Raw genomic sequence first — 11,683 nt, 5'->3', positions numbered from 1 at the left:
TGCTAGCTGATTCCTTTCTGCCGTAGAAAATCGTCGTCATCGAAGTGTGCTGTTTACTATTTTCGCAGCAGATGAAAAACAAACCCTAGACCAACGGTTTCACTCGCGAAATTCTTTTTCTTTTCCGTCAAAGTTGAGCACACAGCACAAAGAAACAAGAGGTACCGCGTTGTGGTTTCTATCGTAAACATACTTTCTGACCGTTTGTGTCGTCTGCAAACCCGAGCGCAACAGCCACGTTACAATAAACAAAAGATTATCTATAAACGTTTTCCATATCGCTGAAGAAACCTTCCCCAAAGGTAAGTATGCATGCCCGTATATGTGTGTATGTTTTGTGTGGCAATTTTCACCAGTTTCATGCAAATGATCCTTTAAATTATGGTTGCTACGCGAAACCAAGCGTCTATCTATCGATCATAGGTCACAACAATAGCCAACGACTGCCAAGAGTCGTGGAGAACAAACTCAACAAAAACTTCATAAACTCTAATGGCAACCCCGTTCGGAAGCGCTAATTTCGTAACCACCACAAATGCATGGCCTACTGCTTCCTCTTCGAAGGTCGTCAAGACTGTGAATCGCATCAAAAAACCACCTTTCCAGAAATACGTGGCCAAAACTGTTCGTTAGTTGGTGGCAATGAAACACAGAAACGTGACGGAATGTCCTTCAGTGGATTGGAAACTTGTTTTCAAACGAGCAAAACGCAAAATTAGAACTTCAGAGCAGAGTTTGAACAAGAAAACGGTGATCAAAAGCAAAATAAAGCGAGTCATTCTCGCGTTTGTGCGTTAATGTTTTGATGCACATTCACGGTGTGTCATGGTTCGAGCTCCAACCTGCTCCATACCTCCCCCAATGGTCTACTACTACCAAGCCCCATCACGTGACACGTGTCGGGATAGACTGTTTACCTTTCACGCGCCAACGCTGGCACACGATGCTGATCCGCGTCCGTTCGTCGTGCGCCCGATGCATTTCCTGTCTACTGTGGGTATGAGAAACAGAGGGTAAAAACAGCGAAACAAATGCAACCATTTAGACCTGCCAAGAGATTGAACTTTCGGTTGCTGTTATGGTGCATAGTGTATGATATTTTTAGCTGCTCCTTGCTTCGTGACAAGAGAAAAAGGAAATCATAGCATGACGGGGAACGTATATTTTGCCCATTCTACTCGGTACGGAAGAGGCAATCCTATCGGTCAAGTCTTTCAATATCTGGTGATTGTCTTCCGAGCCTTCCCGAGCTTATCTTGCTCGCTATTTGAACGAACACGAATAAGCTAGCCCCGTTGTAATTGCTTATTGATTGTATTTAACTGGCACCGTTCAAACAATCTGCACATATCGCGCCACCTTGCCCTTGGGATATGGTTGCACGAAAGCCACCATCCAGCGCCTAAGGAATTCTTGCGCCACTTGTTTGTTATCAACGCATCTAGAGGAATGCCCTTTGGACGAGCAATTATAGTTGTCTACGCTGATAAGTAAGCGCACGTGATCGGTGCCCACCTGCCGACAAGCTATCAATATTATTGTTACTTCTACTTGAGGTATATGAGCTGTCTCCAAGACGCTCATATCTCTCATGGGAAGAAGATTAAAAAAGTTGGGGCATTCATTTGTTTGGCAAACAACGACTCCCGGAAGCAGACATTTTAATATTTCAAAATTTATCCCGTCATCTAACGTCAGCACGATAGTGATCACCTGTATCACGGGGTCATTGCCCGAGCTGGTGTGTCCGTCTACAGCGCATTAAATTGTTGCCACGATAAGCTTTCTCGTGATCGACTAGTTGAATTCTTCCCTCGAATAAGATGTTCCGTTTTGTCTCCCCAATAGAGCAAGTGTACCAGGGTTTGCCACAGCTAATTCATGTCGAAGCAGGCAATTTATTCAAGCTTCTCATTTCCAAAGTGTTTGAACATTAAAAAAACATTTTTTCTAAGCTATTGCTTTTTGAGCATTGTATTTCAAATAATTGTAAACATTATGTAAATTGTTTTGTAATTGCCAAGGAAAATAGTTCTATCCAGTTTAAGATTTGGAGAAAAATTACTTTTTTTTTGCTAATTCACAACGGCGTATTGTGTATTTCACATTATTGTTTATTTTGTTTTGTAATAAAATTGGATCTAAAAGGTTGATTAGGTTATTTGGATACAGTTCTAATGTGGCAAAAATCCGCTAGTTACAAGTACTAGTATATTTATCCTAAAATATCAGCCATTTTCTCAAGTGTGTATAAACCAGAAGTATGGAAATATAAGTAGAGGTACCTAACAATTTGTCACATAATTAACGATATTCCCATCAAGTGCCATTATATCGTTTGTTCGGTTATTTATAATGTGTGCAATTGAATCCTTTCGATTTGTCTCATCTCCAGAGCACAGAATGCAACGTTGGTGGTTTTTAGAGGAAAATGGTGAGGCCAAAGATTCACCTTCTTCGTCGTCGTCCCACGCTAAGCAGCAGGATCCGACGGGAAAGAAGCAGAAGCAACCAAAACAAGCTGGCGATCGCCGGCACACTTTTCGCGTCCTGGTCACGTACGATCTGCTCAAGGATGAAACCGTTGCCATCAGTGGCAGTTGCGAAACACTCGGCAGCTGGGATCCGCAGCAGTGTGTGCAACTTCATCGGGAAAACGGTAAGGAGCGTATACCGGGGTGGGGACAGGGGATACTGTGGACTACTGAAGCGATTTTATAGAAAACAAATTGTGGTCATCCTTTTTTAAAAGTTGATTTAATTTTTCGACTTACAAATAATCTGAACAAGCTTAGCTTAATTACACGTGTTTCGGTGATAGTAAACGAAAAGAAGTTGAGTTAAACACAGACTATGGCTTAGCTGATGAAGGTTTCGTTAGTAAATCACCAGTAATGCTCCACGAAAGTATGATTTTCTATCCAGTCCAAATATTTGTCCACATTGGTATACACGCCCGGGAGATCTTTCGTGCCGCAAACGCGGGCACCAAAGCTGACCACTCCTACCAGGTACCAGATTTCCGAAACCTCCCGCATAAGCGGTCCACCGGAATCACCGCGGCAGGAGTCGGTACCATTTAGCCCACCGACGCAAAGCTGCTTCTCCGTCAGCGTCACATTGGCCACTTTATAAACCGAGTTACACGCCGTATTGTTCAGTCCGGGCAGTCTTACATGTAGCTGAAGTTCACTTCGAATTGCTGAAAGAAGCAAATGTGAATATATAATGGCTTTACTATGTTGACCAATTTCGTTTTTAAACCGTAAACTCACGAACCTGTTTCCGTTTCCCCCCAACCAGTAACGGTTAAGTTGTGGTCCACAATCGGAAGTTGCTGTATTTCCGTCTCGAGTGGTAAGCAGATTGGCCTCACGAAGCTATTAAACGAAACCTTTTCGGCAAGCTGTAGGATGCAGATGTCGTTCGGACGAGAATTCTGATTCTTATCGTAGTCCGGATGTGGTATGATATCTGAAACAGCGTAGTCGTACCGACAGATTTCCTCGTCCTCAATGTAGGTACAATTCTCTTTGCTACTGGTGTTGAACTCGTTGAATCGGGCGTAAAGACTGAAATCATTAAATCGTGCGATTATTATGTTGAACTTTTCACCAAATAATCTAGATTGTTTCATACTCACAGCTTCCAGTTCGGCCGGTCTACGGTACAGTGCGCCGCAGTTATCACGTATCGTTCGCTGATAAGTGTTCCGCCACATTTGGGCACCGTGCGGTTCCTTCCGACGTCATAGAATAGCAGGGCGGCCCACGGAAATTCCCCTCGCTGTGTAACCTCACCGAGATGGATTCGATCCGAGAAATCATGTTTGCAATGAAAATTTTCAAACTTCGGACAACAAATCTGGCAAGAAAATTAGGAACAGTTAGTTTTAAACCCCGTTCAACACTTTGAAATTTGCACTACTGACGTAAAAAAAAGGTTATCGCTTGCCTTGACCTAGCAAGAACAATGTTAATTATGCCTACCAATGGAAGAGGTCGTTTTCGCCCAGGAACTTTCATTTCACCACACCTCAGCGTGTCCAAGTATTCCGAGTCGTGGTACGAAAAGTCTTTTCGTACGGAAAACTTGTGCACGTAAGAACAGTTTTTCACCGGTACACATGTTCCAAAGGTTCCGTTGGCCGTTTGGCAAACATCACCATTGTTAAGACCTTCGATTGCACTTTCCACTACTAGTGAGGACACGAAAAACGCGAAACAAAAGAACCGCCACATTCTGAACCTTGCGATTTGATGCAGGAGCTTCCTCTGGTGGCTCAACGCGAACAGGCGAAAGTCAACACTGAACGATTATACGCCTACTGTTGCGGTCAGAAACGGGGATCGTCACAATCTTCCAGTTTTGGTGTGGTGTTTGTGTTTTTTCTACTGGCTTGGTGATAATTTATACCGCGATCGTTCGCAGAATGCAGCAATCTGACCAACACGCATCTCATCAGCCGTGGCATGCGAGACTGAAAGATCAGGACGGAGTCTGTGTTTTCCCCCCGAAACGGATGGCGTTGTTGTACCAAGACTTGCTCAAGGAAGGATCGTAAACAGTGAGTTGTGAAGGCGCGATCGCGTCCGAAAGCTGTGTTGGTGGGGCAACCTTGGGGAGGGATTTCCCAAAGATTAAACGGCGCGGTGTTGTATTTTTTTTTACATCACGTCACTTACCATGTCTAAGATGTCTTTTTGAACCGCTTAGGGACAACTGGAAACCGGAACGAAAAACAGCTTGGATCCGCTGCAAGTTCTAGACAATATTTATGTGATTTTTGGGGGCTTTATTTTTCCCCGTTTGCTAACGATGAGTATTGCCGCTACTCGCGCAACTTAGAATTTCGCACGCTGAAGAAACTGGTTTTTGGAGGAGTTTATTAATATGACAGCAATGTGCCACTATCATGATGATCAGCTTATCGATTGAATTAATTAACACAATTAACACCCATCCAAAACTGCTGATCGTTGATTTAGATTTTTGAAAGTTACCCATTTCAGGACATTTGCCACTCGGCAGTGAATGGTATATACCCGTTCCATAAGATCAGGTTTCTGGCTGACCCGTACTCAGCCGGTGTGTCAGTTCCGGCAACCCACGCGCTCAATTTCGCTGGGGTGTTTGACCTCGATTGACGGGCGGGGATAGTAGGTGATTGTTGTACCGGTTTGGTGTCGGCCACGCGCACCATGACATTGAACCACGGCTGTTGCTGATACCCCCGAAACGTGCAGTACCTTGGCGGATATTGTTGATTCTGGTCGCTACCATCGGTTTGCCGTGTGTCATCGCAGTCCGTCTGGTCTGTTAAATAGAATAATGTAGTGCAATGGGTCGCACATGGGTCCTGCATAATGAGCAGTTCATCCTTGATTACCGACAGACAGGAAGCGATGGTGATTGTCCAGTTTTGACCCAATTCCAGAACTGGGGCAAAAGAGGATGTGGATTGTTTAACTGACAATGAATCCTGCTTTTTCATATTTATTGCTGTGTTGACTGACGCGGATAATTTTCTCTACTAATTTTATGGCACGTGCCACGATGCTTTATTTATGAGCACCGCAATATGTTTGCCTTTGCTTGCAAAAACTAAGCCGCTTGGGAAACATTTTTTGGATAATCCAACTAGTGCAAGACGAAAAATTGCGAAAATTGTGAATGCAAAAACAAAACACATTGTAAAATATCAGTTTGCCTCAAGCATGCTTACGGTTTATAGAGAGGTCGTGGACTATGCATGGGTGTGTAAGAGCAGCATCAAACCTTATCGGTCAGCAAAAAGTCAGTGATTTTTTCCGCTAAACTCTCCAATTGGTCACCCTGCCCGAGCCGCTCAAATGGTCGATTGAAATGTATGTAGGCAAGTTGATTCGATTTAACTCGTTACGCCGCACTGAAAGTGCGGGGAATAATGTGATTGTGGCAATAATATTTATAAAATGTGCGCTGAAGTGTCTTCGTGTGCACCATGGAAAGCATCAATCAACGGTGAAACAGGGATGTGCAAATTTGCAGAAAGATCGTGCGCAATCGTAAAAACCCTGCTGCAGGTCCAAGCCATTTTTCGTGATTGTTTTATAGTCGAGTTTAAGAGATTAAAAATATGTGTTTTTGTTTTTGGGTAGTTGGAAATAAGCACACTCGGTGTTATTGTGTATTGTATTGCGTAAGTTTATAAAAATCACCAATAATGCTCCACAAACATCACTTTTTCAATCCAGTCCAAATATCGTACAACGTTGGTGTACACGCCGGGCACATCTGCTGTACCACATTTCCATGCTCCAAAGCTGACAACTCCAACCAGATACCAAACCCCCCGAACTTGTCTCATAAGGGGCCCGCCAGCATCGCCTCGGCATGAATCCGAACTATTTAGACCACCGACGCATAGCTGGTTGTCCGTCACGGTAATGCCGGAAGGCTGATAGGCCGAGTTGCAAGTGTCAATATTCAGACCGCGTAGCTCCACATGCAGCTGTACTGTACTTAGGGATTCTAGAAATAAATCAAATGTAGCTAATAAGTGCATGTGCATTAAGGTGATAGATTCAAATAACTCTTACTCGATTCCGTCTCGCCCCAACCGGTTACAGTAAAGTATTCCTTCACGATGGGAAGCTTCTGTATTTCCGTCTCGAATGGGAGGCAGATGGGTCGAACGTAATCGTTGAACGATACGTCCTTGGCAAGCTTAAGAAAAGCTATGTCGTGTTGATGGTGGGCCAAAGCACCTGTGATGTACTCCGGGTGCGATGTGACCGATTCTACCTCGTAATCATAACGACAAATATTCTCATCTCCGTCAGTGGTACAATTGGATTTGCTTTTCGTGTCAAACTCGTTGAATCGAACGTAAAGCCTGAAGCAGAACAATGTAACAGCTTTTATGTTTAAATATTAACAACACGACTCACTATAATGCTTACAGCTTTCTATTCCTCTGTTCTGTAGCACAGTGAGCAGCCGTTATCACGTATCGCTCGCCAACGAGTGTTCCCCCGCAAAGCGGTGCTGTTCGATTCCTGCCGAACCCGTAAATCAGAAGGGCAGCCCACGGGTGTTCGCCTCGCTGCGTTTCCTCGCCACGGTAGATACGTAGAGCCAGTTTCGGTGCACCACATGTCGCACTATTTCCGAACTTTGGGCAACAAATCTGAGCACGGAAATTAAAAACGAATGTTAGTTAATGTTTGAAAAAAAACCGTGATTTGCAGTCAAAGAACGAACTAAAGTTTAACTTGCCAATGGAGTGTATATTTCTCCACATCTCAACGATTCCAAATATTTCACATCATTTTCGGACATGTTGGTGGAATATTCGAACTTTTTTATCGCGTAAGAGCAATTTTCAATCGACTCGCATGTTCCAGTTTTTCCGTTTGGTGTGTGGCAAGAATCGCCAATTTTTAGCGAATCACTGGAACCGACCAGCAGCGTTGAGACTAGTAGAAAATAGATGAACCACTCCATTACTTGGCAAGCGAACTAATGCCTCACAAACTTCCTTCAGTTTGTTCACGTGATATGGTCACATCTAAGTTTTGCTAAATATTTTCGTTTATTGATAACCTCACCGTGATTACGCTAATCTCATGTGCAATCAATTGTTCCGTGAATCCTGATGTTTTGCACGTTGGTTTAACCATTCCAATAAACTATTCTTTTCCCTATATTGCATTGCAGAAGGTGACAACAACATATGGTGCTTAGTATCGGAACTTCCTCGTGATGTGTCTGTAAAGTATCGTTACCTGATCTGCTCAGTCGATCCAAGCAGCGAAAATGTGCACGTACGTCGTTTCGAGACGCATATCGTGCCCCGGCAGGTTCCGGTGTGCTTGGACGAAGAGGAAACTCTTAGCACCCAGCAGCAGCAGCAGCAGCCAAAGATCGATACGCTGGGTGACATCGATGGAAATATCAAATTGGACAAGGGTTGGCTGACGAGCGAAACAATCTTCCAGTTTAAGTTCTTCGACAATCCTTTTATGCTGAAAGAGCGCGTCAAGAACCGGCTGTTGTATGTGAAGGTACATAAAAAAGCTCCCATTTTCCCCAGGATGAGATGATTCATACTTCTTTTCTTCGCTTCAGATTACACCGATGAACTTACGCATCAATGCGGAATCCCAAAACCTGTCAACGCTGCTTGAAGAGTCGCTCTCGAATGACACGCGCGAGAATGGCATCGAGTCGAGCACGGCCTACTCCTTCATCGAGGTTGCTTCGTTGCACAACCCGAACTCGACGTACGAACAGCAGTCGCAGTTCGGATGCGCTTACTACAAGGATGATTTTCTCTTCTTCAACGTCACTGTTGCCGAACCGGAGAACGTGGCCTACCTGGTCGATCTGTACACCTACAGCTCTCGCTCGAAGGAAGACGAACCACCGTACCATCTCGGCTACCATTACATTCTACCAAACTTTCTGAAAAAGTCCGAGGGCATCCTGGAGCTGCCGGTGACGTGCGCTAGCAAGCACCGACCGCTCGGTATGATGCGCATTGAGTACCTGAAGGTAACGCCGCTCCTGCCCACCCGATGCACTTTGGAGCGGTCCTACATACGCTACTGGAACAAGCGCTGGACGGGGCTGGACGTAGGCCACCGTGGGTCCGGCACGAGCTTCAAGGCGAGCGATGGTAACGTGATCCGCGAGAATACGATCGCGTCGCTGAAGAAAGCGGTCGCACACGGGGCAGACATGGTGGAGTTCGATGTGCAGCTGAGCAAGGATCTGGTTCCGGTGATCTACCATGATTTCGACATCTACGTTTCGCTGAAGCGAAAAACCACGTTCGAGACGAACGACATGCTGGAGCTGCCGATGCGCGAACTAACCCTCGAGCAACTCAGGACCCTAAAGGTAAATGTGGCATCGTTTGTCCTCTTTACACCGTCAGTAATTGTAATGAGAATTTGGTCAATTTTTTGGCCCGGTTTTTCAAAACGAAAGCAATCATCCAGAAATTCATACAACAATTAGGACCTTGCATGGCCGAATGTAACATTCTTGAATATCCCCCGCTTGACTACAGGTTTACCATGTCGTAGAGGGTCGAAACCGGGAGGCTAGATTCTTCGACGATGACCTCGTTGAACACCAACCATTTCCACAGTTGGTGGAGGCACTCAACCAGATCGATCCGCACTGTGGCTTCAACATCGAGGTCAAGTGGTCGCAGAAGCTGAAGAACGGTCGGATGGAATCGGAGCTGACGTTCGATTCGAACCTGTACGTCGACTGCATACTACGCGTTGTGTTGGAGCACGCCGCCGATCGGCGGATCGTGTTCTCGTGCTTCGATGCGGACATCTGTACGATGCTGCGCCTGAAGCAAAACCTCTACCCGGTGATGTTCCTCACGCTCGGCGTTACCAGCCGGTACCCGAGCTACCACGATCCACGCTGCAACTCGATCGAGATGGCGGTCAGGAATGCGTGCGCCACGGAGCTACTCGGAATTGTGGCGCATACGGAGGATTTGTTGCGGGATCAGACTCAAGTGAGTAAAAACTATTCCCCGAGCACAGAGTTGGTGTCTTAAAGATTGCAATCGTCCATTCCAATAGGTAAATCTGGCCACGGAGAAGGGTCTGATCATCTTCTGCTGGGGTGACGACAATAACTGCAAGGACACGATCAAGCATTTAAAAAGCCTGGGCATCCACGCCATCATCTACGATAAAATGGACATTTATTCAGACAAGGCGGTGAAGGTAAGTGCGGGAGTGAGCATTCCATATGCAACCAAGCTAATTTTTCTGGATGCACCGCTAGAATTCGATCAACTCATTTTGATGCTTTCCTTTCAATGAGCGCATTCTTTATTCTGTTAAATGTTATCCGTGTTTTTGTTTTGATATTTGTTTTGTTAAACGTGAAAATTTAATTCAAATTCATTTATTTTATTCTTCCAAAAAAGATGGAATTTTACACTCTCCGTTTTCCGTTTTTATGTTAAAAACATTATTATTATTCATTATTGATTTATTTCATGATTGCTTCATGATTATTATCTCACATCTTGTTGTAAATAATTTCGAAGACACATATCACACAGACCATTTGAAATGCCAATTCTTGCCATTGAATACTACAACGCAATGTCACCCAGATTTTCATTCTATGGTTTTCATTTCTGTTCAATCGTATGAACTGCCTTGCGCCGAGCCTGTTCTCCGTCACCGATCACACAACGCTTGTGTTTTGTTTGATCAAGTCTACACTACTACTCCGTCTGCTTATGGTTTATAATCTTTTTCACGCGTTTGGACATTTGATTTCTTGGTCCTTTCATTCGCTGTATATCCGTACCGCCTGATGCTGCTCTATCTTCATCATGTTCGAGCTTTTCATCACCGCAACAAACCGGCCGAACCCAGCCCATTGGTTTCGTTTCCATCAATGTGTGTGCGTGTGTGCTTGTGTGAAAGCATTTGTGGGTATTGTTTTGGGTAATTGTCCTGCGTGTACATGTACTTTTCTTCTTTTTTCTCTCTCTCCTAACGCAATGTCATTCCAGGTGGAGGAGGGTAGTAATGTTAATGGTGATGACAACGGTGCTGCTGTTGAGCAACAGCCCGATCAAGGGGAATTTACTAGACGTAAAAATTCACACCGTGAAATGTGTTAGATAAATTTGTCAACAAACAAAAATACCAGCCCGAAATACCCCTCACCCCCGAGACCACCCCCATATGTTCTGTATCCTATGCGCGCTATTGTTGTGGGATGTGTTCTGTTTCATCGGTTTGTGGATATTACGTGAATTGTCTAGTGCGCTAGTGAATCGTCCTTATCATTGTGCAACGTTTCCTATCAGATCGCAATGTCTGTTTCTAGTTCTGTTCCAACAACGTGCGGTGTTTGTTATATTCTTCACCTGGGAGTGTGTCTAAAACACTAGGATTACTATTTTCATTGTAAGAATGATGAAATGCTTTTCATATTTTTGAATGTAGTGCAGGTTTTAGTTGACGAGGACAATCGTTCAATTTCACAGTGTACAAGTTGATGTTATGTTTAACGTTATCAATTTTGTGGCAGATATTCCAAAAAATCCTACAAAATTAATTTTCAAATAATTTAGATGGGTAATAGACGGTAGTACAAATTTATTTAAAAAGAAAGCAAATATTATATACCTGTTTTCGAATGCACCATTTATTTGTATCAATTTTCATATTTAATTATAATTAATCATCGCATTATCCGTTTCCGTTTGGCAGGAAAGTGTATTTCTGGTCGGGGCTCGGGAATCTCAAGCCGCACTGCTGCAACAGATCGACATCGAGAACCGGTACGAGCAAACGAATCAGCACGAGTTCATGAACGAAAAGCAAACGGGGCGCAGTCTAGAGGACGCTGCCGCTATGCCTGCCGGATCTTCAGCCCTTTCCACTACGCCATCGATTTGAGCGTTACTGGTGTCCGGTCGTTACGGAATTACGCGATGACGTGAAAATGAGATTGGGGAAATGCTTCCGTTTTTCACGTGTTTTATGATACGATGGATGGAGGCGCCAGTGTTTTTTTTGTTTTATTCAATTTAAATTTCTAGTAGATCGGCAGAATAAATTATTGCTGGTGATAAGGATTGCGTATAAGGAAGCTATTGTAATAATAATTGCGGGTAAAATATGGAAAAACGGCAATAATA

General features: G+C 44.2%; 1 protein-coding gene across 1 annotated transcript; it reads left to right on the top strand.

Moving 5' to 3' along the window:
- On the top strand, nt 1–11,504 carry LOC131292025 (glycerophosphocholine phosphodiesterase GPCPD1). The gene is made up of 7 exons (XM_058320767.1): nt 1–302; nt 2,396–2,659; nt 7,702–8,048; nt 8,113–8,886; nt 9,059–9,526; nt 9,594–9,740; nt 11,253–11,504. Exons 2-7 carry the CDS (start codon nt 2,404–2,406, stop codon nt 11,439–11,441), a joined length of 2,181 nt encoding a protein of 726 aa, XP_058176750.1. The 5' UTR covers nt 1–302; nt 2,396–2,403; the 3' UTR covers nt 11,442–11,504.
- Nucleotides 11,505–11,683: the final 179 nt, after the last annotated feature.

Source organism: Anopheles ziemanni, chromosome 2 (assembly GCF_943734765.1).
Source record: "Anopheles ziemanni chromosome 2, idAnoZiCoDA_A2_x.2, whole genome shotgun sequence".
NCBI lineage: Eukaryota > Metazoa > Arthropoda > Insecta > Diptera > Culicidae > Anopheles > Anopheles ziemanni.
Note: the sequence above shows the minus strand (reverse complement) of the source record. Positions and strands in the feature narration are given on the sequence as shown.